Source organism: Alligator mississippiensis, chromosome 5 (genome assembly GCF_030867095.1).
Source record: "Alligator mississippiensis isolate rAllMis1 chromosome 5, rAllMis1, whole genome shotgun sequence".
Classification (NCBI taxonomy): domain Eukaryota; kingdom Metazoa; phylum Chordata; order Crocodylia; family Alligatoridae; genus Alligator; species Alligator mississippiensis.
This window is the reverse complement of record NC_081828.1, coordinates 54,518,934-54,546,419: the sequence shown is the minus strand read 5'-3', so window position 1 is coordinate 54,546,419 and position 27,486 is coordinate 54,518,934. Positions and strand designations below refer to the sequence as shown.

The following is a 27,486-nucleotide window of genomic DNA, read 5'->3' as shown; positions in this document are numbered from 1 at the left end:
GAGGTGAAGTGTGTTGATTTACAATGGAAATCCAAGATATGCACAGCATTATGGCCTTAATTCTGCAAAATATTTCAGCAGCATGCTAGAAGTTCAGCCTATGCTTGTTTCTACAGTTTCATAGGAAATTTAATCACATGCTCAAATGCTTTGTAGAACTGGGCCTTCTGATCTGATATTTTGACTGCATAGGCAAGGGAGTAATTGCTGGTAAAATAAGTTGCAGCCAAACTTTTGTGAGCACTCTGTAAGGTTTTGCGAAATCTATTGCCATTACCTGGCTTGTTGAAGGAATATACCCCACAATGCACTATGCTCAGTGACACTGTAGACATTGATGATGTTATTGGTATTGGTGACTTCATAGAGTGTTTTGATTTTGGGTGGTCTTGGCAAACCAGGAAAGAGCGTTGGATTTTATGAAAGAGAATTTTAGAAGAAAAGAATTCCTCTTTTGCTGAGTATTTTCCACAGCTGGATGATAAAAAGCATTAGGCTCACAAATTGGGCCTATATTTACTTATCATTTAACCATTGCAGTTCACCTTGAGTGAACACTATTTTACTTGTATTACTGTGTCCACAGATACTACAGTTGGGTCACAGGCAGAGGAATTTTGTTTTATTCAAAACTAAATTATATTGGCTCCTCTGTAGTGAAGAAAATGGCTCTGTGGCTGATTCAGGTGATTGGGAATCAGAAAATCTGGGGTCAGCCTCCTACTCTGCCACAAACTTCTTGTGAAAGCTAGGGAAATTCTCATAACTGGTCTTGGCTTCACCTTTCATATCTGTTCCACCTCATGGAAGTATAGGAGGAGTTACTTAATATCTGGGAAGTGTGCTGAGATCCCCAAATGGAAAGGGGGCATAGCAAACAGATTTCTTAAAGATGGCTTCAGTCTGCCAAATTAGCAAAACTGCTTCCTGTTAATTGTCAGCTTGCTCTTGGAAGGTCCTGTACTTCTCCAGAAATGTTCTGCAATTTTGCTTTTAAAAGTTTGTCTGACTTTATTCCAACTACATAGTTGGTCCAGTAAAAAATAGCACCCTAACATATTCTTGCCTCAGCCTTCTTTTGACATTTTTCCTTTAGGATCCTGAAATTCTCTCCTAGTTTCTTTCTGTTTTAGTCTCCTAGTCAAGATCATTCATCTTTGGTTTGCAGCAAGATGTGCCAGTTTGGTGTTTTGTTTCTAATTCTAGCAGCAGTCACACACCCTAATGAAAAGGCAGGAAGAAATGATTCGTCTGTTACTTTATTTGCCACTTGTTATGGGAAGCTAAAACCAAATTCATATTTGGCTCAACCTAGGACTCTGTTGATGGATTTTATTTCTTCAATTGCATTTGGCAGGGCTAGATTTACACCAGAAATAAACAAACGGTTCCTCAGGGCAACCTGATAGAGACTGGGCCTGAGTCTCCTCTTATACCCAGAGAGCTCTTTAAACCACAGGAGGACTAGGCTGGCCCTAAAATATGCAAAGCTCTGGGGTTCACCTGATTCAAGGTCTGATGAAGTTAAAAGAATCCCATTGACACCAGTGCACTTTGAATCAGGCCTGCTGTTCTCCATATGCTAGTTCCCCTCACTGTAACTTAGTTCAATGATGGATAGTTTTGTAAATGTAATAAAAATATGTTGGTTTGCATTAAATAACAAAATACTTCTGTTGCTCTGAGTTGCAATATCCCCTCCTTTCCCCCAGAGTAGAAGAGCCCCTCCCCTTGCAAGTGGCTGTGCACTGTGCAGGTAGTATAGATGGCCCTTGCCTTGGAGTCTCCTGGAGTTCTGCCTCCTGCTGCCTGAGATTTAGGGATTCCAACCCTAATTTTCTATGATTCTATGGGTTCTGCTTCCAGGAAAAACACTGCGCGCGTGGGTAGGGTTGCCAACTCTGTTTGAATTTATTCTGGGAGGTGTCCGGAATGCCAGCCTGCCCATGGCACGTAATGCAAAAGTGCCCATTAGTTACGGATTACCATGCATAGATTTTCCATCAGGAAGGCAAATGCACTTTACTATTTTAAAAACCCACTGGACTACGGTATGAATCGAAAAGGTAGCATAGCAAACAGATTATAAATATTAAATGTTGTAAGAGATACAATATTTAATATTTATTTTAACATACACCCTATCATTTATCTCCTGGGTGACCCTCAGCAGTCTCCTGGAGATTTATTTCTAATTCTTAGAGACTCTAGGGCAATCCTGGAGGGTTGGCAACTACCACTGGGGAAGGGTAGGATTTGCACTATGTGATTCTTGAGCTTGCCTGAAATAAGTGGTGCATCCCATTTTGCGAGCTCAGTGGATGGAGGTATGACATTAATTTACCGCCGTTTTCTTCCCCAGCACCCTAGCCTTTATACCCCAGCCTTTGTAAATGCGCCTCCATGCTAGCTCCAGGTGTGGCTTCTTTGCAAGTGACTTTCTAAGGCAGGTCATTCAGCTTACAATGCCCATCTGTCTTTGTAGCTTCTCTAGTCAGTTGAAACTAGGTGGACTCTTGATGAGGACTTATATTTAAAGTAAAATAAAGGAGCCAGAATAGCCTTTCTTATATAGGCCATCATTTGTTTTTCTCCTGGAACACAGCATACAAAATCTTTTGGCTTGTGTGGTCAAGCCAGATTTCAGACAAAGCACACACCAACAAGAAGAACTGCCCATGTTCCTCTGAAATCTCTATTGCTATGTCCTGGTGGTGGGGTGCAGAAAAAACTTACTGCCCTCTCTTGCCTGGTATCTTTGTTCCCTTTTTAGTTGTTAAAATTAATGTCCAGGCATTGGGACAGTTGTTGCCTTTTTTGAAATGCTCTTTCCTCATGTGGACTAGGCCCACCTAGTTCTTCATGGTCTATTTTGTATCAATTCAGACACCTCCATGGTGTTCATCCCCATCTTGCTCCTTTCAATCTAGAGTGGGCATTAACTCATTCCATAACAGTACTGGCAGTTGAGGAAACCTAGGTAGGTATGTTGTTCATACAAATGTTACACACATTACTATATTCTCCACGTGTAAAGAATTAAATGACTGTACATTGAATTTGCAGTTAATGGATTTGTATATATTGCAGGCTGTTTGTCATACATTACACATTATGCAGACATTACACATAAACCAGTTTAAGTGATCAGAAACTGGTTTAATCCTGTAACAGAACAGATTTTCAGTGCACATAAACCAGTTTGAAAATGGCTGAAACTGGTTTGAGAGAAACCTGGTTGAATGTGGTATCAGACTTAACTGATTTGGCTCAAACCGGTTTATGCAATGTCTGTCCCAGACCCCTTGCTGGTTTAGGATAAACCAGACTCCCCCAGCATCCCAGCATGCTCTCTGGGACGGGCGGGGCTCTCTGTTCCACAGCAGGGCTGGCCCCTTCCCTCTGCTCCCTGGCTGTAGCTCCTGCAGAGGCTTGCAGGCTGCTCCCCTCATCCCCCTCATCATTCCCTGCTAAGGAGGAATCCCCACCTCCCTCTGCCTTGCTGAGAAGTATCTGTGTATTAACTAGCAGACCACATGCTGGCTTCAATCCATGCTGTGACATAGGCAGAATCAACAGGTAGCTGGTAATATCCCTCTGTTGTTTTCTTAATGGGGTGATAAGCACTGTTATCAGTTCCCTGCTGGACTAATCAGGGCATCCTGCCTGGACCTGGCCATGCCCCCTCAGCTGAGCACTGTAGAAGGGAAAAGAGTGCTGCTCTAGTGCCACCCCCCGCCCCCGGCTTCTAGCCCGAGCCATTGCAGGCATGTGCCTGCGTTTCTGTAATGAAAAAGGAATATCTATACACCTCCAAATTGGTTCGAGCTTTGCAGGCTAGACTAACCTGCAAAGATTGAATCAACACAGGCTTAGGCTTTTTGAATGTCTGTCCCTAGCCCATTTGTAAATATGGTTGGATTGTGTGCAGATTACATATGTAGATTTAACTTCAGTGGCCACCTCTGACAGCTCTCACCTGAGTTTTCTGTAGACTAGAACAGAGTGTAGAGAAACAGTTTATGTTTCAGATGAACACTTTGCCCAGTACTGTGCAGCAAATGGGAAGTTATGTATATAGCTATTTATTTCAACAGTTATTGCTGCCATGAACACTTCTTCCCTGGCTCATGGTCTCTTAGGATACTACAGCATTTACACATACCTTTTTTTCCAAAAAATAGGTGCTGGAAATTGGAGTGCCTGGCTTAAATGGGGAAATGCAGGGAGCAGAGGGCCTGATCCTACTGGAGCCAAACTGCCCAGCCCCTCTTCTCGAGCCAGGTGGGCAGCCAATGGCATCTGCCGTCAGATCAGGGCCCACCTAGGTAGAATACAGGGGGGCTGTGCAATTTGGCTCCAGTAAGATCATGTCCTCAGCTGGCCTTGTGCTGCTGGCTAGGATCAGGCCCCTCAGCTGACCTGGCAGGCACGGCTGGCTGCCCACCCTGCTCAGCTCAAGAAGAGAAGGGCCAAGCAGTCTGGCTCGGCGAGTAGTGCCTGCCACATCTGGGGGTTAACAGAGCAGCTACTGGTTTCTGCTGCCTCCCATCACTGCAGCTGCCTGTGCTTTCCCTGCAAAAATACCAAACTCACTGGTATTTTTTGAAGAAAGATTTTTTCTTCATTTTGCCTTTCAAAAACAAGTTACATGTCTAAATCAGAGGACATGTACAATTTTAAAACAGGAACTAATCACTTCTATTTTGGTAAACAATTACTGTTGTCAGTTGACTTTCCAATGCTATGTTAAAATTATAAAACAAACCATCCCTAAAACTCTGTCTCCCAGTTGACTAAACTGAAGAGTTAGTGAATATTGAATTTGGTAGGAAAACTACTACGGGCCCTTTGTGTTAGAATTTTCCACAACACATGTTAAAATGCTGCACATAAATTGGAAAGCTAAAAGCTGCACAGTATCCCTTTTGTCCTACAGTACTTTTCCTACAGTAGCAGAAAACAAGAAATTATTCTCTAATGTTCCCTTGACACCATACTTGAGGTAAATAAATTGTAAATAACTTGGGAGTTCAAAACTGGGTGTGAAGAAGTGAAATGCTGGTGTATTTTTTTCCTAATGTCTCCCCTCACTCCTTGCCTAAAATAGAATTGCCAAAATATAAGTATATATAAATTAACATGCACATGTGCATGCACAGAAATACGCAAAATTTAAAAAGACATTATTGGACTAAAAATATTATGCACTATTTAAACAAGAAATTTTCCTAGCCTGTGTTAGTACATTATTTAATTACAATTCAGTATTTTAAGACCACTTGCTTGCTTTACCACCATTTGTGGTACTTGAATTCTTTTGAGGTTTTTTTTGTACTTAACTTGGATAATAAGAGCTTGTCTCTGTGGAAAATTTATACCAGTATACACTTAAATAAGAATTTAAACTGACAAGGTTCTGTCCCCAATATGAACAGTCTTATTCCAGTATAAGGGTAACCTTTTTGGTACAGTGTCTGTCATTTGGGAATGGGTTTAAGCTAAATTAAAACTACTTATTCTCATATTGGACTAAGTGGCTGCGTCCACACGAGTGAGCACATGTCTGTTGCAGTGTACCAAAGCTGTTTGAGATGCCACAGGAGGCATGCCATGACCTAAAAAATGTTCCCGGACTCTGTTTGATATCGGGGAAACCTGGTATCAAAAGAAAACAAGCTGAAAAAAGCAATACAGGGTGTATGCCTGGAGTGTGCCCCAAGTGGAAGCTGGGTCCTCCAAGAAGATAATCTAGCACCTGGCTAGATTATCTCTATGCCTACCTCATGGCCCCGCTGTTCCAGCATGCTGACTCAGCATGCTGGAAGAAATAGAAACTGGCAACAGTGGCTTGGACAGCCTCTGCCCCTGGTAAACAGGGATGTGGGGTGGGGGCATTCTGTGAGAGGGGTGGGCCCGCTGCCCTCCCCATGGTGCACGGCCCTCGCCACCACTGGTGACAGCAGCCGGCAGTGGACCCGTGAGGTGTTAATGGCTTGCTGCAGGCAGAGCCCCCTGGCAGCATGCAGCACCATCTGAGTCCCAGGAACTACATGTGGTGCACAGAGCCAGCCTGGCCCGCTGATGCACACCTTCAAGCAGGACCAGGCTGGCTTTTGCTGCAAGCCAGGGCTTGCACTACAGGCAGGAGCCACACACCATCAGGCTGGGCCAGCTTCTGCCTTCATGTGGCAGGCACGTGGAGACAGGAACCAGCCTGGCCTGATGGCGTACAGCTCCTGCTGGCAGTGCTGGGAGACCCAGATGCTTGCATGAGCAGGCCTGGTCCTGTGTGAAGGTGTGCACCAGTGGGCTGGACTGGCTCTGTATTCTGCATGTAGCTATCAGGGGACTCTGCTTGCAGCAGGCCATGAGCACCTCAAGGGCCCGCTGCTGGCGGTGGGGGCTGTGTGCTGGGGGTTGGGGCAGGCATGTGGTGGTTCCTCACCACAAACTCCACACCCCACACCTCCCCCCCGCCCCCCCGTTCCACACCCCTACCCCCACCCACAAAACCCACTCCCCACACCTCTTCCCTACCCCCACCTCCAAACACCTCATCCCTCCCCACAAATCTCACACCCTGCATGCCCAGCTGCTAGACGGGACGGGACCTGCTGGCAGGAGTTGCGGCTGCAGGGGCAACTGCCATACTGCACACTTGCCCTGTGCGCACTCCAGTGCAGAGACATGCAGCCCCAGTCTGGGGGTGGGGTGGGGATGTCCTGGTGCCAGGAACCACTTGGGAAATGTGATGGATTGAGGGGAGAGGTGGAAGTGGCAGCAGGGGTGGGTGATGGGTGGGAATAAGGTAGCAACAGGGTCTGTGGGTGTATGTGATGGGCCAGGGGTGGCAACAGGGGGGTGTGTGAGAAAGACAGATGGGGGTGGAGAATGGAGGAGCACTCCACGTAGGAGAAGCCACCAGAGCCAGGCTTGGTGCCCTCCTGCCCCCCAGGAGCAGCCTGGGCAGGGGGAAGCCAGCTTGGAAGGGAAGGGACTTGCCCAGCCCAGTCCCTGAGCCCCAGTTGAGGGCTTCCCAGGGATGGCATGGGGATGGCTGGCATCTGGGCACAGGTGCAGGGAGCAGAACAGTAAGGGCTGGCACTGCTCAGAGCCACAAAGCAGCGGGTGGGACAGCTGCAGCTGGACCCATGTCCTGGTGCTAGGACAGAGCTGCTGCCAGGAGGGAGGTAGTGGGGGGCAGGCAGGAGTGAAGGGGCACTGGCAGGGCTGTAGGTTGGAAGTGAGGGGCGAGGGCATAGGCAGGGCACTGGCATATCTGTGCTGCTCAGTGCCACAAAGCAGCTGCAAGTCCAGCTACAGCTGTTCATATCCTGGTAAGCGAAAAAGCAGGAGCAGCTCTGATTTTTCTGATAAAAAAACCAAAAGCAAATGCCAAAGTGTATAGATATTTAGAATTAATTGTATTACGATGACAAGAGGCACTGGTAGGCTTCCAAATTGCTTTAAAATTATAAATACATCAATAAAACATTGCCCAACTTCTCTCACTCTGTATATATTTAGTGGTGTTTCATTTTAATGGCAGAAGAATACAGATTTTGGGTATTTTAATGAGAGAATTTGGGGTGTTTTTATCAGTGAATTTGCAATTTTTAAACAAGGAACACCAGGATCCCTGATGACTTAACCCTTTCAGAAGAGAATCACTGCTAAAGTTTCTCCCTTGTGTGTACACACAAACAGAGCGTGTTATTGCTTGAACTGTCTGCCAGATGTTCGAGAATACGGATATTTATTAGACCCTAGTCAAATAAAATTGCTTATGGTCCTTCTCTTGATGAACTGAATGGGGGTTATATGATTGACTTCACTCCTGTTACAACCATACTGCATAATCTTAATGCTTTATGGGCCTGCACCAATAAAGCTCATTGGTGTCAATGAAAAACTTCTGAAAAGGAAAACTAATAGGAAAGAAAAATCTGATGCGCTCCCCCAACCTTTTGCTCTATAGATTTGCCCACGCCTGTTGTTATTATAATTATTTTGTAGTATTTCATATCATACTTTATAGCACAAGCTAAGTGCAATGGAGATGATTTGTTAGGTGAGAGTCTCAGCTGTTGTTTAAAAAAAATGGAGAAACTTAGAAAATATGACCCAGTTGCCCACCTCATGCAGAGAAAAAGAGCCCCAGATTTAGTATTTTAGTAAACATGATTTTTAAGTCAGTCTCATGACTTCTTTTTACTGTGTTGGGTTGCCATTACTGTATATGCTTATTCCGCTACAATTAAGATAAATCAAAAGACCTGAGAGCCAAAACAACGCACTGCATTCATAAACTTAGCCCCAGGCCACTGTCATTTTTAGTATAACCAGCCATGCAGACTGCAGCTTTTAGCATGAAATGCCCAGTCTTGGTCTAAGCAGCTTAATCTGAAGGTCAGGTTAGGTCAGGATAGAACACGTAGTCTATGCGGCTCTTCTTTATACTGAAAATGAAAGTAGTCTGAGTCAGAGTTGATGAATGCAGTGAGCTGCCTTGTCTGCCCTGTCCTTTGATTTACCTTGGTTGTAAATGAGCTCAGTAGGTTCAGTATAGGCCATTCCAATCTAATTTAAATAAATTTGCATGCCTTACCTCATGCAAATCAGGGGCTGCTCCTGCTGATTTGTTTCAGTGCAGTGCTTGGGTGGGTAGAATCCGGGGTCCCCTGATTTAGGGGCTCTAAATACATGCAGGGTATGAATTGACTCCATTGCGATTCCCTTTCTCCTCCCCCACCTCTCAATCTGTTTTTGAAGACTGTCAACTAGTGTAGATTTGTACCAGGACTTTTGTCAAGAGAATCCTAATTCCCTATGACAAGTACTGAGAGCAACACACTGACACAGAGCATTCTCGTCATCCAGTGGCAATGTGTAGGGGGTGCATGTGCACCCCCTGAGAACACTGGTGTACCCCTTGATGGACCGCACTCCCTGCTTAGGTGATGGCCTTTTTACTAGGGTTCTGGTGACCTTTCATGAGAATTGTGTGCTAGGTTTTAACTGTGCTGTAAACTTAAACTTAAAAGTGGTCTGCCATTCAGAAGAGCCCATTAAAAGCTGTGTCCAGGCCAATAAAAATACCAGTACACTCAAAATCAAATAATGCCAATACACTCCATCGCTGCATTCAAAATATCAAGCTGCTTGCTTCATTGTTGTTTCCAAAAGAACCTTGTTTACTCTTGAGGTCCATTCATGATGACTTTTAAAAATGTAAATTGTTGTTGGGTACATTAAAACCCCATCTGCATGGTTGACTATTGTGCGTATGCCACTAGACAGCAAAGTGAGAGAAACCTAGCAGAAGGATGAATTGGGGAGGTGAAGTTACAAGACTCTGTATTACCTTACTAATCCATTGAACCATTCAGTCTAGCCAGACTGAAGAATGAACACTCTGATGATTTTCCATGTGATTACAGAAAAACAGAGCTTATAATGACAAACCTGACACACTTGCATGGGCTCATGGCTGCCAGTATAAATCCTTTTTTTGTTTGTTTTTTTTGTTTTGTTTTTGAGGGGGGGTTGGATTTTTTTTAAAGTCAGTGGTTGTGTCTTTTAAAAACAAACAAACAAACAAAATGGTATCTCCAGTTTCCATACAGCAGTACTGGAGGCACATGAGTTATATTTCATTCTAAGTACATAAGCATAATATACTATCTTAGATATCACTGCATGGGGTAGGAACACACAGATTTCATTGAATGGCATTGAACATAAATACTTCTGAGAAAACTATTGAGAATCACTTTCAAGAGCAATTAAGATTTTATAGCAATAAATTAGAAAAATAAATATTGCCCAGATTGCTAGTCATACCCTAGGCCAGTGTTTCCCAACCAGTGTGCCGTGGTACAAAAGTGTGCTGTCAGAAATGAACAGGTGTGCCGTGGAATTTTGCAATGGCAATGAGCTATAATAGGTATGAGGATGGGGAATGCCTTAACAGGTGAGCCATGGAAAATTGTTATTAATGTAAGTGTGCCTTGTGCCTGGGAAACACTGCCCTAGGTTACACAAACTGTGGCCACTGACAGACATGGAAAAATTAAATCAGCTATTAGGTAAGAGTACCAGAAAGCCCTCCTGAAGTACCTGATGTGTACAGATGTTGGGTGAACCAGGTCAAACTGACCCAGCTCGTCTTCTGTTAAAGCCCTATTGTTGGGTTGGGGGGGTTTTTCCATGTCTGTCAGCAGTCTGTATGACTGACTTGCAAGCTTAAGACTTATACATCCTGGAGACTAGAGCCCTTTATATGAGCCAAATTCTTGTCTTTGTGAAGTCATTGCACACTGCACAAGTCCAGCAGGAACAGGATTTATCTACTTGCCAACAAAGCAGGTGTAGTGTACACAGCAGCAATGCATTTTCCCCCACAGTGACTTCTAGGCTGATCCAGAGATGCTACCAGCCTTCATCCTGCTTCACCTCCTTATCCGTCTTTGGAGGTTGTCAGCTAGTGCAAATTTTTATGGTGGATATTGCAAAGAGAATGCTTGTCCCCTACATGCTGGACTGGGAACACAAATACGCTTTATATAAACTGCTGGTTGTGTTGACTGAAGTGTTATGAACGGTCACTTCAGCATCAGGTACAGCATAAGTCAAGTTTTGACTTTAACGTGACAAACAACGGAGCTCTGTCTTGGCTCAAGCTGGAGAATTGTGTTCTGGCCATGTAATCTGTGTGGGCTGCACCTCTTTAAAGATAAATGCATCTGTGAGCATCCCCTGTAGAATTGTACAGCCCTGTTGGCCTACCTCCATACTAAATGAAGGCCTCAAAGGACTTCCATCCCCTTGCTGTGTGGGCTGGAGGGGAGCAAGGATTGTTGATATTAGTGAAAGCCAGCTGCTGAATAGAGATCTTTATGTATGCCTCCTAAACCCATCAGAATATCCCTTCAGCCAGTCATCATTTAATTCCTAAGGGAGAGTTGCTTTTCTAGCCTTCAAGGCAGTTCTCCTTTCCTATAAATCACTTTCACAGCTGTTGAACAGCTCCTGATCATTTTTTTGATAGGAAATTGCTCTTCATTTATTAACAACTATCTTGGTCTTCTGTTTCACTCACTCTGATCTCCCTGTGAGCATCAATTGAGGCTGACATTTTGGGGTCGTGTGTGTCAGCTTCTTTTGTAGGGCTGAATGGAGAAAGCATTCACGCTTAACAGTGGCTTAGAGTGAGAGAGCAGCCCAAGGGTAAATAAAGGGCTGGTCTATGGTAGAGCCAAAGCTTCACCTTCTCTCCCCAAACTTTAATAAAGCTTCACATTCTCTCCTCAAACTTTAATCAGGCCTTCTTTATTTCCCTTTCTTCTCTTACTCTGCAATGGAAAAAATGGATGGAAGTTTCCAAAGTGTGGAGTTTGGTACCTAGGTGTATTTTAAGGCCAAGTACAGACAGTCAAAAAGCTGGAGGCTGAATCGATTTGCAGGTTTCTCTGAATTGCCTGGATTGAACCGATAAGCCAGAAAAGGCAGCCAGACTCCTGCAGTGGTCCATGCCAATAGCTGGGGGACACTAAAGCAGGCCTCCCAGCCTGCTGGCCACTGCAGAGAGCCTGGAGCCCAGCAATTCCCCCAGCCACACCCTCTCCTGAGCCTCTGGCCAACTGAGAAGTGGGTATGGGGAGAAACCCTAGGCACCGGATTCCCCAGCTGGCATCTCCCTAGTTCCTGGTTCAATTCCCCCAGCTCCCAATCATTCCCTCCAGCCCCCATGGCTTCTCTCAGGACTGCCTGCCTCGCCCCGAAGCGGGTCAGCTAGGGGAGCAGCTGAACAAGCCGTGGCTTGAGCTGGCAGCCCTGGGAAAAGCCATGGGGGCTGGGGGGAAGGAGCGGGCACTGGGGGAACGAATAGGGGCTTCCCCCCAGCTTCCAGTTCAATTCTCCAGTTCCCGGTTCCATTCCCCCCGTTCATTCCTCCCAGCCTCCACAGCTTCTGGCACTGCCTGCCTTGTCCTGGCGGTGGGAGCAGCCAGATGACCCGGGATTGCTGGCTGCTCCCTTAGCTGCTCCCACAGGCATTGCCTAGTACTTACCTGTACAGTCTATGGCCGAATCTGCATCTTTTTTAATCAATTTGGAGGCTTCCGATTCGATTTGGAGAGATTAATGGGTCTCCCAATTCGATTTGGATTTGGAGATTCAGCTGCCGCATCATGTCTGAATCCAATTGGCTACTGAAGCTTTGCACAGCCCTACTGGGCACATCCCCTAGCCACACCTGCTCCTTGGCTGGTGGGAAAAATGCCCCCCTCCCTCGTGTCCAGCTCCGGACCACCAGCTGGGCTGTGCTCGGCATGGGAGCAGAAGGAGGGAAGCCTGCATTGGGGGATTTACTGTCCCACACACAAGCTGGGAGCCAGGCTAATCACCAAGCCATGCTCTCTCCTTGGCTGGCAGGCCTGCTGGGGGGAGGGAATTCCCTCACTGCTCACATTGGGCACAACCTGGCTGTAGAGCTGAGTGGGGAGGGGCGTTCCCCCCCCCCCCCCCCCCCCCCCCCCGCTCCCTTCTCAGCCAGTCTGCTGGCTGAGGAGGGTGTGTGGCCAGGTGATCAGTCTGACTCCTGGCTTTCAGCTCAGTTGGAGGGAGTAAAGTCCCCACTACAGGCTTCCCTCTTTACTGCGCCAGGCACAGCCCAGCTGGGGGTCTGGAGCCGGGTGGAGGGCAGGAGTGCTGTTTTTCCCCTCCATTCCCTCCTCAACCGGCCTGTTGGCCTAGGAGGGGGCATAGCCAGCTGATCACCGTGCCTTCTCCTTGGCTGGGGGATTGGCCTGGCTCCTGGCTTGGGTGTGGGGAGTAAAGTCCGCACTGTGGGCTTCCCCCCTGCCTGCATCGGCACGGTGGGGGTGTGGTGGGGGGGTGGGGAGGGAAGCCCATAGTGGGGACCTTACTCCCCCTGCCCAAGCTGGGAGCCAGGTTGACCCCGCTGGTTGCGGTGGGGGTGGGGCTGGGGGAAATCGGCCTGGCTCCTAGCTGCGGGGATGGAAAAGTCCCTGCTGGCAGCTGGCGGCGGGACCAGCCCTGCTCTGCTGGAGTAGAGAGCGCAGCCCAGGGCTTCACAGTATCCTGGGATGCTGGAGGACTGAGAGTCCACTTGAATCAGGAGGGGATCTGGGGCAGAAGTTCCATAAACTGGTTTGACCTAAATCAGTTAAGTCTAATACTACATCCATCTAGGTTTATCTTAAACCAGTTTAGGCCATTTTGAAGCTGATTTAAGTCCACTGAATGTCTGTTTTGTTACAGGTTTAAGCTGGTTCCTGATCACTTAAACTGGTTTATGTGTAACTTCTATCCCTAACTGTCATGGGAGTTGAGCACTTCAATCTTCCCTGTGCCACACAAACCTCCCCCATCCTCAAGACTATTGGTTTTGTAAGATGTAAAATCTCTTTTTTGATTTAGTGGCATGACAGTTCAGAGCAGGGCCAGGTGCTGAAGCTTGGTGCCGCCGCTGAGAGTCCCACACCACCATGGCAAGGCACCCCCTGCCTGCTTAACAGCACAGGGGGGCACAACTCCACGCTACTGAGTGGGAAGGAGGCACCTCGCCAGAGCAGTGTGGGACTCATGGCAGTGGCACTGAGCTTCCCCGCCCTATTCTGCCCTGCTGCATCGGGTCCTATCCACTGGGCCCCAGAGGCCCTGGGGGGAGGGCAGCAGGGTGGGGAGCCCTGAGCTTGCAGTGGGCAACCCGCCTCTGCCCTGCACATAAATCAGGGGGGCATGTGCCCCCCATACCCTCCTTGGGAGTGTATGCAGCGGTAAGGAGCCAGCCCCCACCACTGCCCACAGGACGAGCCACCTATGCCTCCGTCTTGCTTCCTGAAGTTAGTGGTACCACTTCTGAAATGAGGGATGCTCTGTTATGTGTAACATGAGGGTAACCAGCAGCACCAGCAAAACTTTTTTCATTCCTTATGATTAGGCAGTTTCTGTTTTCCTGCAATGCATTTTGTAAGTGGTACTCTTTATCTGCTTCGAGGGCATGCACAGCTGAGTTTCCTCTGCTGATACATGAGCTTGTGGGTCCAGTTAAAGGTGTGGTATACCTTTTTCTTGCATGTTGCATGTGCTACCTGTTGTAGAGCCCCCTCCCACTTCCCTGGGAAAAAAACCTTTCCATGGGTGGGTAGCCTAGCATTGATGTCATTGCCGCATGTTAGTTCAGGGGTGGGCAAAGTCTGGCCCGCAGACAAGATCAGGCCTGCAACAGACTCCTTTTTCCCAGCAGTCCCTGCCCATGTTGCAGCAGCCAGTTCCTATGGAGACTCCAGCAGCAGTGGCACCATGACAGCACAGGACCAGGGTTTCCATGGAGACCAGTCCCAGAAGCGCGGGCAGGGCATACAGTTGGGCAGGGATTTGCTCCAGGGGTAGGATCTTTTGGCAGTGACAGCGTTGTCCCAGCCCAGGGCATGCGGGCAAGCAGATTGCAGCTCTGCCCTGGCTCCAGACCATACCGTCACCACCTCAAGTTTCCAGCCCTGGCCACAGAGCCACTCCCATCCCCCTCAGCTGTGCACCCTGCCAGCCTTGCGGGGGCCAGTCTCCATGGAAACCCTAGCCCCACACTGTCATGGCGCCGCTGCTGCTGGGGTCTCTATGAAAACTGGCCACAGCAAAGTGGGCAGGGCTTGCTGGGAAATGGAGTCTAGCTGCCAGATGGAGCCACCATTTTGCCCACCCCTGTGTTAATTGAATGTGACTCTGTCTTTGCAAGTCTAGCGTAAAGCAAGACTTTACACTAGACATGCTACAGGCTACAGATTGCTTGCCTCAGTATCATGGTGTAATAGAAAAATGAAGAGCTACTTTCCCTGCGTACAGGTCCCATAGTCTATTTTTCTGTCCTACTCAGCCTTGTTGCATCCATTGGCCGTGGTACAGATGGGTAGCATGGCATGTTGTTGCCCAGGTCATCATTCTCTCAAAACCCCTCCGCCCCCAGGCTGTCTGTGAAGAGAGTGGTTTTAGAGGTCCTTGCTAAGTAAAAGGTACACATTGGAAGTGACTGGCTTTCCAAGCTGCTTCTATAATTATCCCTATTACACAGCAGTAAGCATAAGCGGCACTAGAAAATATCATTTTGGGGGAGGGGATGGGACTGGGCAGTGTGGAGCCTGTCCACTTGACCCTGCCCTCCCTGCCACAGGGCCGTTCCAGGGCTGATGTGCGCTGGTGCTGTGCACGTGGTGGCGAAAGAGTGCATGGCAGGGGCACTGTGCACGGTGCTGTGGTGGCGCTGGACCTGCTGTTGCTGGCCCAATTTGGGGGGGGCTAAGCCTATGGCAGTAAGTGAGGAGTTCTTACCCTGCAGCCAACTGCATTTCAGCCTGGGGTAGAGGTGTGGAGAGATGAGGCACGCTCCTTTCATTTTTCAGTTCCTATAGGACAACATAGACTGTTGTGAATAGGCTCAGCGAGGATCTGGATGTCTAGAGAGAACAACTTAGTGATGATACCTTGAACTGAACAAGCACATTGGACTTCTAGAATTGCAGTCTATATACCCAATCTTCTGACATGGGCTCTGCATATATGTACATATTGCCTGAACCTGTGCCCATTGAAATCAGGGGCCAAACTCTACTGTAGGTTTCTGTGAGACATGATCCCAAAACAACTAGAGTGATTCACATGGCAGCTTATACCATTGATTGCTGTATGTTTCTTATGAAACTGGGCACAACTAGATCCAGGCAGGGACCCTCCTGCTTCTGTTGACTTGAGTGGACTCCATATAAGAACCTGAGTCTACCTGTGTGAATCAGACTTTGGACTGTGGTTTTAATTGCTTTTATCAGACAAAGAAGGTGAACATATAGGTATCTGCATTTTGAAAGTAGTTTTTATGACATTTTAAAGACCAACCTTTACCTGCATGTAAGGCACCAGCATTTGCATTGTGCCTGAGAATTTATCATAGAAGTTGTCCATATCACACCTAACTCCCTGCTGGCCTATGGAGAGACTGCTTTGTTAGATGTCTCACAGGTGCTACGGTGCCCATCATTATGGTGATTTGCATGGATTTGCCTGGATTTAGAACTAACCAGATATAGATATTCTGTGCTCCTAGTTGGCATACTCTGGGGTAAGGAAAGTCATGCCAGGGTTGGTAGTCTTTACCCAGGTGCACTCCTTTGAGAGTATTTCTGCATTTGAGCCAGATCTCAATGCTGTGCAGTCAGCATGCTGTCCAGCTTCTGCCTGGTGTTGAATTGCTGCCAATATTAACGGGTCTTTTGTGCTTCTTTTTCTGCAGGGCAGCCACTGACCACAACACTGATAACACAACAGCAATCCTGAAAGAGTGGCTGAAGAATGTGCAAAAACTCTACCATTATGTGGAGTGGAGGCCTATGGAAGAGCCTGAGTGAGTGTCTTAACAAGTTATTTAATGAAATCATTGTTGGAGGTTAAATGTCAATATTATTGTAACCCTGGCACACGGCGCTAGCCACGTGCCACATCCGAGTGTTGGAATCCTGAGGTGCCCAGTAGCATAAGCCTCACTTGGCTCTCCTAGGAGCTGAAATGGGGCTTTCCAGCAGAGAGGGCACCTTTTACACTTACAAACCCTTTGCAACCACCAATATAATTATTTACACATATCTAATTATATACTATTGAATTATTCAGTTATATACAGAATAAGGTATAACTAAAGCACATACAAATTATAACTTGCTACCAAAATAACTCTATATACTGTACACAAAAGGAACACTGGTGCTATGGAGATAGTTACTTGGGTGCCTACAGAGTTCACAAACTCATAACCTCTCAGGTGTAATATAGGTTAAAGGAGAAGTGTAAACAATAATTACACATTGAAGCACTAAAAATTATTTATATTTACAACATGAGCTATTGGATACTTATTTACAAACACTACTAATGACCTTTATGCACAATGAATTTACACACAATCCCCACCTCCTCCCATCCCAATGTGGTGGGTCCTTTGTGGCTGGGGTCGTCCCACGTCAGCCCAGGCATCACTGCACTGCTGGCAGCTGCTCCCACATCTGGGTCCCTGCAGCACACAATGTACACTGTGGGCTGCAGGCTAAAGCAGATACACTTCTCCCATGGGTGAGCACATGGGTGCACTGGGTTTGGCTCCTGCAGCCCTTGCCCAATTACACACTAACTGTGGTTTGCTTCCCTACAAGCAAACCCATGTGCTCCTTTGCCCCATCGGCAGCTCACCCCAGCTCTGGCGGGCTCCAGGGGGCAAGCCACTGTGCACAGCCCTCTCCCTGCAGCATGAGCCCTTCTCTCCCCCTTTCCCTGGGCAGGGAAAACTCCCCACTTTTGAAGAAACCCTCCCAGCCAATACAGCAGCTGGGATTTTCACGAGCTCTCCCTGACTGTCCCTCTCTGAATTTCAAACCCCTGGCCGAGGTTTTTCCATTCTTTTCCTCTTTTCAAGATGTCCCTGCCTGGGACAGCTTCATTTTGCCCTGAATACAGAGTCCCCACTGAGATTAATTTCCTTTGGTTCAGTACAGAGACTCTGCTGAGACAACTTCCGGTCAGGTAAGCAATACTTAATGGCTGTTACATTGTTTTAAGGCTGCAGATGGAATAAGCATTTAACACACTAAATTACTGAAATGACTGGTATGGAGTTTGCCTGCAGGTTCTTCAAGGCTCGGTCTCAACTAAAGACAAGAGTCATATTCTTGGCTTTGCTAAGACTGCTCACATGCATAAAATTAAAGACTGCTGGGTTGGGATCTATGAAAAGTAAGAAGTCCCTATTCAGCCATTTAACAGCTGAAACTACATTCATTGCCCAGCCAAGAATTCTCACAGGAACATTCAGGTGCTTGGTGCTTCATTTGCCGAGAGAAATGAAAATCATGCTCCATTTCTCCAACCCTTATCAGAACTCTGTCCCTGGCTTGAAATATTTCAAAACTTTCCAGCCAGGAAGCAAGTTTTCTTCAACATTCTCTTCTTGGTGATTTACAATCTCTTTATTATTACTTAAAGAGATGCCATTGAGTTTAAAGAACAAAAATCCTCATCTGTTTGCTGAAAAGATTTATGACAAAGCATTTTTTCTAATTAATTTAATTTATAGATTTAATGTGGTTTACTCTCTGCATATCTCACAGCTTAGAGAAGGAAGTTAAAAACATGTTTATTTGCAATCATTTTCTCTTTGGGGTGGTTTGACTGATGCAAAAGCTGCAAGGGGATGTTTGCCTAATTTTTAGAAACAGTTCTGTTTCCACTAGGGTTTTGTTTAAATCTTGTCAACCTCTAGGTTTTGCAAAATCTGTTTGTCCACTATGGGATTGGATCCCCAATTGGCACCACTTGTCACTGCTTCATTTGTCACTGCTCCCTCATGGCAGGGGAGTCGCACCATTTTATATCCTCTGTGGATCTTGCCTGGGGTTTCTTTCCATATCCCACAACCTCCTCATTGATGAAGACTCTGCAATCAGACCACAGGCTCTGATCTTGGAAACAATTAGGCATTGTGTATAAGTACTCCAGTGATTATTCTCATTGATTTCAAAGTCAAGGTTAGATGGTAGCCCCTAGTAAACAATTGCTAATGATGCACAAGTTATGGTAGAATCCAGGTGACTCTTTCATAGCTGATAAAGATGATACAGATATACAAAGTGATAAAGATATACGTACTTCTCTGGGGATGAGTTGTCAGCTGGTATAAATCTGCATCACTGCAGGGAAGTGGGTATCTGACCCACTGAATGAGAAGCTGCTGTTTTTTGACACAGTCCCATTTTCACCATGTGTTAGGCAGGAAATGCTGTAGCACTGTGTGTTCTTTCCAGCCCTGTGTACATATACTGGGAATAAACTTGGAATTGTCTTTCCTTAGAACCTGCCTTTTTATTTTTGCTTTCATACCTCTTGGGTCACCTGAGGTAACTGTTTATTCAGAAGGCAGAAAGGAACCTTAAAAGATAGGGGCTGTATCATGGATGAAACATGGCTGCAGTAACCATTTCTTGCTTTTCTAGGTCTTACCCTGATGAAATTGGTCCAAAACACTGGCCAAACTCCAGGTTTACCCATGTGATGAAGCTCAGGCAGGCTGCCCTGCGAACTGCAAGAGAAAAGTGGTCAGACTACATCTTGGTAAATGAGAGATTTGATTTATTAACTGCAGTTGGGCAGAACGTTTTCAGGCAATCATTCTACCCAGGGGCTTGCAACTGCCAAAAGGTTCCTTTTTTATTAGTATAACAACACTTCTGTTGGCTCGGATTCTGTTTGAGAAACACCTGTATCATTATGCGATCTGATTGGCGATAGGTTTTGTAAGGGTGCAGGCTGCTATCAGATCCACGTGAACCAGCCTCTTGGATGGAGCCCTGCTGATTAGGATTGTGCTTGCATGATCACAGTGAAGCATCCAGACTAATCTGATTGCAGGCTGAAGGCCTGGGTGTATAAATGAGTGAAGGTGATAGGTGCTCTGTTAAAGAGTCCACCGGCTGAAGCCTAACCTTTATCAATGACGTTTGATGATAGCTGAAAGTAGTTTGGCAGAACTGATATGGAAGGCAGTCCTCAGAGCAGAAGTGAATAATTATACTATGCCAGGAGCTGTCATGTCTTTTTCCTATGTACTGATCCACTATAGGCTCCAGTAATACAAGCCTCCCTCACGATCTCCTTCCACATGTTCTAGTATAATTGATTTGGGGGGGTGTTTGAGAGAGGAGACAAGTTCAGTTTCTCTTTTTATGTGATGGCCTTTCCATAGAGGCACACAGCACTGGATATACTTTGCCTTATTGGACACCTGTCCACCAGCTCATTTTATGTAAGGCCACTGTGGAACCATCAAATGGCAACTGTTTCTGGTCACCATCCACCTGGGTTGGATTCCAGCTGGGGACTTGGAAGCAAAGATGTTTCTAGCCCATTGCTGTTATGTGCAGCCATCAAGCCTCTCCCTCCCCAAGAAGGGAAACTGCAAGTGCATGTTGCTTCATCTAAGGTGTTGATATTTTTTTCTATCTTTCTCTTCTTTTTCTAGTTTGTTGATGCTGACAACTTACTCACTAACCCACAGACCCTGAACCTGATGATAGCAGAGAACAAGACAGTGGTGGCACCAATGTTGGAGTCTCGTGCTCTCTATTCTAATTTCTGGTGTGGCATCACTCCTCAGGTAAGTGTAGCATTCTGATTAGTGAACAGCTTCTGGTGGTTACCCTATACATATGCATTTTAAGGGCTCTGTTCAGTCCAAGTTTGCCTGTAAAATGCAAGGCTTTTGCCTAGTAGTGTAGGCCGCCCCCTTTTTTGAAGAGATACTGCTTCATCTCTGATGCAAGTAATAGTGATTTCTACTGTTCCACAGCCAGCTAAGCCAGTTCCTTCCTCAAATATTGTTGCCACATGGGGCTCCTGGAGATAAGGGGAAAGGACCACCCAGTTATTCAGAAGCCTGGGAATAAGAGTCTTTGACTGCTTCTTTCCAGAGTTTGTTCTGTTCTGTGTTTCTCTGGCTTGAGATACAAAGGTGAAGGTGTCTTTTCATGTTTGCCACCCCTCCCATCTGCCCCTGTATCCTTCTCCTCTCTTGCTTTATGCTGGGAAATAGGAAGGTGCCAGTTAGCTTTGTAAGCCATTGTTGTTATGGCAGAAACCAGCTCGTATAATGAAGAGTGGCGAAGTGGACAAGGATCATAAGTATTTCCACCCATCTGGGAGTGAGGAGCTCTGAAGGGCATGCAATCTCAGACAAATGCTAAGATGGGGAAGGGTTCTCATTTGGCCAGGAGTAGGGAAGTGGAATTAATAGTGAAAAAAACAGGAAAAATAGAGAGACTAGAACTGGGGCAGTGTTAACTCGGTAGTCATTTGTCATTGTTGATATCAAATAACCAAGTTCCTAGTTTTTGGGGTTCTCAGAGGCTGATATCAGAAGGACATAAGAATCAATCTGTACTATGCTTTGTTTGGTTTAATTAACCTGTAAGGATGCACTAAATAATGTAGAATATAGCTTTAGAGAATAATCACATTTCTAAGGTGTGTTCCCTTACCTGGAACTTTCAGTCAGAGAAAACTTGAGGCCTGAAGAAGCTGAACATGTTTTAAGAGACAGTATTTCTAACAGAAAATTCTGGATTATGGTACAATCCCACAAAATACGTAAGAAAATACCAGGATACCCACAGGGGCACCAACATTTATTTGAGGCAGTTCCATATGTTTGTGTAATCGGATGGAGTAAAATAGCAGTCATACATAATTTTAGGCTGGGTTTTCCTGTATTCTGACACAAACCAGTGAAGAATTTTCTCTTCTTCATATATACAGCTGTCTATTATATGAGCAGGGTTCTCCTTATGCCCACATCACATTTAAATAGTTGGCTAATTCCCTTCAGTTTAGTGAAATTGCTCATGCTTTATCCTGCTGGGAAGGAGAGAAAAATCAGGCTTTTTCTGTTAATTGCACCTTGAATGATATATGTCATGTGTATAACTTGTTATGTATTAGAAAAATTCTGCATATGCCAGCAATGTTTATAATTTGGGGCCATAATGACATTCAGAAGTAGATTTTAAAGCTGATAAATGTCTCCTTATCTATAAATGAGTTTTAGGTAGAGAGTTAATTATACAGTATAGTAAGCTTACTTCCCACAACCACTCTTTTACAGTGGGTCTTTTAAATATCCCTGGCCCAGCTTCAGCTGGGTGGACCACAAAAGCTTCCCAAGAACAATACTGCCTCTAAGACAAAGTCTTGATAGCAAAAAGTCCTTCCTCCCCACGGTCTCCAGGAGTGCTTCTTCGTCCTTCTTCATGGTCTGGGAAAAAGGACTCTGATCACTTCTTCTCTCAACTAAAGGAATTCCAGTTGCATGCAGGTGAAGAGCCCCTCTGTTTTTCTACTTCATAATGAGATCAGACAGCTTTTTGTGCTGTTCTTCCCCCTGCCTTCCTTGGTCTTGTTGTGGGAAAGTGGAGCCTTGTCCCATCCTCCACCATATGGCTCCTGGGCCAGGGCCCTAGGAAAAATGTTCTTTTCTTTCCCAGATTCCGTCTTCCCATTTTCTGTCGGTCCCTGCTCTTCACAGAATCCCCATTTGCCTATGATTACTTTGAGCAAGTAACTTGGATCCCATCACCTCCCCAACACCTCTTTTCTTAAAGGGATGGTTGATCCCACTATGTATAAAAACATCTTTAAACCCAGAGGGCACTTCCAGATATTTATTACAGATTTTATTAGTGTTAGAAGGAGACTAACTGGAAAATCCTTTACTCTTCTTTTAGTCGGTGCCCAGTTCTAGAAGTCTTATTTACTTGAGTCAGATATTCCTAGTGACACCATTGGGGCTTCAGGCCAGAGTGAAGGCTGCAGGACAGCATCCTAGGACTTCCAAATTCTTGAGTTTATTAGCAATTAAATTGATTATGAAAATTGTTTAAAAAGATATGCGTAAACATCCGCTGGTAGTATTGTCTCAGTAAGCCTTTACAAAAAGGGGAGCCAGTTTTACAACTGGGGAAAACCAGCATCACTCTGTGGACTTCAGTTCACAGCAGATGTTTTGCAAAAGCTGAGGATTTGGCCTGCAGTCTTGTTCCCCTGATAACAAGCTTCCACTTTGCTACAATTCTTGACATTAGCTGAGAAAAGGCTATAAAGAAAAGGAAAAACTAGAATCCTTCCTGGTTTAAAAAAATGCAAAACTCATCAACAACAAAAACCTCCCTTTTTTGCCATGCCTTGTTTCCGTGCTTCCAGCCCAATGATTTCACATCTCTACTGGTCAGATGCTCTCTGGCGTTTTGGGGGAGGAGGAACAGCTGGAGCATGTGCTGAAAAATAACAGTGAGCAGCAACAGCAGTGCAGAGAACAACAGTAGCAACCCAAGCAGCCTGACAGCATGACATTTTCTTGTCAGGAAAATAACCCTCCGAATGTTTGGCAGCAGAGCTGACAAGCTGGAGGATTCCCTGACCAGACACAATCTTTATGGAGAGCGAGGAATGAGGCACTGAAAGGCACTTGGCTTCTCTCTTTCCCTGGGAGACTCATGGAAAATTCTGTTTTATTATTATTATTTAACTGGCATGTTTTGGTGATTCATTGTTTCAGTAAAGATCAGAATTCACTGTGGATTTATTTTGGCCCTTGTCCTTGTTCTACCATCTAGTTAGTGTATTAGGACATTGTTTTTGGATGAGTTATTAGGCAAGTGGTTCCATCAGTGATAGTATTAGTTGCATTACACCTGCAGAGACCAGACTTATGGACCTCAGCCTGGGTTGTGAGCCCAGAGTGAAGGAAGACTTACTTGACTTGGGAATACAGTGATATAATCTGATTTAGTGCTTCTCCCAGGCACACCCACTTAGTGAAGTGCCTATGGAGTCTCAGCTGCGTAGTAAAGCTGCCCTCTACTGAGATAAATGCCCCGGCTGGCATAGGTAGCCATGGGGATGGAGGAAATATGCAGATTCAATGTCCTGTGTCCCAAGGGAGGAATCCAGTGCCGGATTATGATATGCTGAGGTCCTAAACTATATCCAGTTGTTATTAGCAATTAGAGGCCCCATGCAATAAAAATAATCTACAAAATCCTCAAAAATGGATTTTCATGAAATTTTAAGATGAATTATTGTTATTTTTGCACAAATTTATGAACTCAATATGAATAATAAATATGGAGCCATATATATGTATATATTTGTCATATTAGAATTGAAAAAGTTCAGGTTTTTTTCTTATTTAGAGGCCCCTTGTATTGTGAGGTCCTAAACTGTAGCTTAAACCTAAATCTGGCACTGGAAGAATCTATTACAGTTCTGAGAAAGGGCCTCTTCCAATTGTTATGGCATGGCAAAAATACTTTTAGCTTTCAGTAGAAGCAAGATAAAGGTCACAGTGTTCCCTGCCTGAGGGATTTCCTCAGCTCAGTCCAGAGAGGGATATTTGGCTTTTAAATCAAAAAGTTTAAGGACCTGATCTTGTGTGATGCTGAGCGCAATATGCTCCTATCATCATCACTGGAAGTGTAAAGTGCCTATTACCTTTCGGTATAAGTCATGGGATTTGTACAGGTTTGGGGGAGTTGGTTAAAATAGCAACAGCTGGGCCTTGCTGCAAAGAAACTGTACAGCAGTGCAACTCATATCTCTGTCGTCTCCTAAACAGGAGAGAGACTTGAACTATAATGTTTGGAGTGGAGCTTGTATCCAGGGATTTGATTTAGACCATTATAATGAGTAAGTCTATTTTTAGAATTTAATTTCAAATCCAGGCTTTAAAAGATTTGGGACCGGGTGGGGGAGTCCGATCCAATTTTATTAGGGACATGTTTGTGAAATGGAAATGACTCATGGTCATAAACTGCTGGCTCATTGCATTTCAGGGCTATTACAGGAGGACACCAGATTATGCCCTGATTAGGGAATGGAAGAAGAGAGGCTGTTTTGCTGTCCCCATGGTTCACTCCACATTCCTCATTGACCTCAGGAAAGAGGCCTCGAAAAAGCTGATGTTTTACCCACCGCATCAGGATTACACCTGGAATTTTGATGACATCATTGTCTTTGCCTTCTCCAGCCGCCAAGCAGGTATGTTTGTGAACTTACAATGACGAAAGACTAAACTCGAAGGCCTGCCATAGTTAAGAGGTTAATTTTTAAAAACAGTGGGTTGAATTATGCCCTGACTTACACCCTCTCTGCCAATTGACTGTAGTAGCATTTAATCAATGCTGTACAGTTTCTATCTACTCTTGTTTTGTTTTGCTTTTTTGATAGGGGGAGGGTTTTTTTTTAAATAGTAAGACTTCTTTCTAAATTCTTGTGTTCTTACTGAACTGTGCCTGAAACTGCCCAGTTTTCAGGCTGCTTCTGACAGTCCTCCAGTGTTCTGTTCTGGTAACTACTGTTTCCCTTCCTTTCCCACACCCTTGCCCCTTCAAACTGTGAATGCATTTAGTAATGGTGAATGATGGCTCTGGAGACGGTAGTCTACAAAACACACACTCCAGCTGTAAACAGACTGTTGCACTTTTTCCGGGAGAAAACCTTTTGTCCTGGGATCTTCAAAATCCTCTTGAAGATGAAATGTTCTAACACTCCCCCTCCACATCATTGTGTGCACTGCAAGCTAATTGCAGGTCATTCAAGTTAGTTGCGGGTGATTCCAGGGACAAACCTGTCAGGCTGTGTGCTTTTGCTGCCACAGGAACAGTAATGCAGTTTGGCAGGGCTGTATACATAGATGGCCATGTCCAGAGGTGGGTTCAGGATTTTATGAAGGGACATGTGGGAGACATGACCATGGCCACAGGGCTGGCTGCACCCCATCTCCCAGCTGCAGCTCCCTGCATTGGGTTTGGTAGGCTATGCCACGGGAACAGCAACGAGGAGTTGAAGTCCCCAGAAATGTAAGAATTCCACTCCCCTGCTCTTGGCATCTGCTCCCTTCCCCTCCATTCTCAGCAGAGCATCTCCTCCCCTTGCCCTCCCACTTTTCTCCTCCACTGCCACCATCCCCATTGTCCTTTGCTGCACCAGGAGCCAGGGAGGTTAGAGAGTTGCTCCTGCCTGGCTCCAGCCAGGTACAGTAGCAACAGCAGTGGCAGCGGGTAGGTTCCTCCTTCCTGCCTGTTCCTCCTGGGTGGTGGTTTGGGAGGCATGTAGAAGAAGGGCTCCAGAGAAGCTGCAGCCAGGCTCAGCAGGGGACAGCAGCAGTGGTGGCAGCAGGTTCCCTGACCACCTATGCTTGCTCCCAGGCTCACGGAGAACACCTGAGAAGATGGTAAGAGAGGAGGAACCTACCTCTGCTGCTGATGATTCCAGGTGGAGTAGGCAGGTGCAACTCTGGAGCCTCCCCTGTCGCCTACCCCACTTCTGGATCAGCCAGGACAATGGGGACCAAGGCTGATGGGAGAGGGAGGGAACAGGAGGGAGGGGATAGTGCTGCTAAGGAAGAGGGGAAGGGGTAAGGAGATGGGTGATATGGGATTCTTACCTTTCTGTGGACTTAAAAAGAGAAAAAAAATCCCCAGCTGCTGCTTCTAGGGCCATGTCCAAAAGAGGGGTGCGTCTGCACCATTGTACCCCTTCTGGATCCACCCCTGGCTGTGTCACTCTTGTTTTGATCTGGGTCAAAACTTGGGACCATCAGGATCACCTCAAATGAGGAGTCTGTTTACAGCCTCCATGGGCAGTCACAGGCCATGCCTCCACTAGCTGCATTGCAAGCTCACAAGGAGTTTCAGCTCTCTCATCTCCCCTTGATGCTCCTCTGTCACCTTCTCTTACTCTTGGTTTTTTTCATCTAAATTTCTTCCCCTTGTACTGAGTCTTTACCCCTCCAATTTCAAATCCAGTCAGGCAACAGGAAACATTTCCTGTGTCCTCTTAGAGATAACCAGTAACTTACAGTGAGCAATCTTGCTTATGATCCATTCAAAGGATTCACCAAACAGGTTCAAATAATAAGTTCAAGGTGCTTATAAGGTTTATGGGGGGATCGTTCATAACTAAAATAAAAGGCAAACTTATTTCAAGTAAACCATTCCGTCAGTGGATCAATGGCAGAAAAGCAGCAGTGAATTCAGTGGCTCACTAAAATCAGATTGGAAGGGCAAGAAGTGCCCGCACCATGACTTTTGTGTTCATGGGCAAATGCAGGCACAACTGGTCTCAGGATAAATGTGACATCTGTTCATACCCTAAGAATGCTGATAACTTTCTTGCCCTAGCATCAGCAATTGCTCTGAGAGAGTAAAACACTGTGTGAGCAGTAGGTGAAGGATGGTAAACAGCTTCCTCTGGGAGACAGCATGAGGAAATGAAGTGAGAGACACTTTGAGAGCTCAGCAACCACAACAGAGAAGAAAAAAGGGTCAGGAAGAAAGTTACTTACCTCTTTGCACCTGTAAGGCCTTAATCAAGGGCAGCTCAGCAGGAATATTCATTAGATTTGGAAAGGAAAATCTCCTCCTCAGCATGACTTTCAGCTTAACCATGTGGAATCATGTTTCATTATTCCTCAACAGTTGTGATAGGAAATCTGTCAGGCCAGGGCATAGAAGTGATAAAGGGCTGGAGCCATGAGAGAGTGCCTTAGCTTATGAACTGTGACTGCGCAGCCCATGCTTTGCACAGGTCAGACCAAGGGGCACATTCTTGTTTCAACAGATACTTTTGGGGCAGATGGAGAGTGGGGGGGTTACAGTGGTCTAAATTAATGTCAGCTTCATTGCTAAATAACAGTAGTCAAATACTCCATATTCAGTAGTTGGTAAAAATTCTGAAAAATATTCAAAGCAGAGTCTGAATTCCAGGAGTTCTTTGGAAAGGTTTGCTTCTTAATAGCTGTCTTTCTTAGGTACTGCTGTGTTTGAAAAGAGGCATATCTTGGCTCAACAGGGTTTAGATCAGTGATTCTCAACC

The 27,486-nt window shown here is 45.7% G+C and overlaps 1 protein-coding gene across 1 annotated transcript in view; it reads left to right on the top strand.

Annotated features, from left to right (window-relative positions):
- The window catches only part of COLGALT2 (collagen beta(1-O)galactosyltransferase 2), a 116,350-nt gene that overhangs the window by 58,931 nt on the left and 29,933 nt on the right, over window positions 1–27,486 (top strand). The window contains exons 2-5 of the mRNA XM_006260628.4: window positions 16,310–16,420; window positions 19,056–19,173; window positions 20,081–20,215; window positions 24,444–24,648. Coding sequence (XP_006260690.3) covers window positions 16,310–16,420; window positions 19,056–19,173; window positions 20,081–20,215; window positions 24,444–24,648 — 569 coding nt within the window. The remainder of the gene's footprint in view (window positions 1–16,309; window positions 16,421–19,055; window positions 19,174–20,080; window positions 20,216–24,443; window positions 24,649–27,486) is intronic.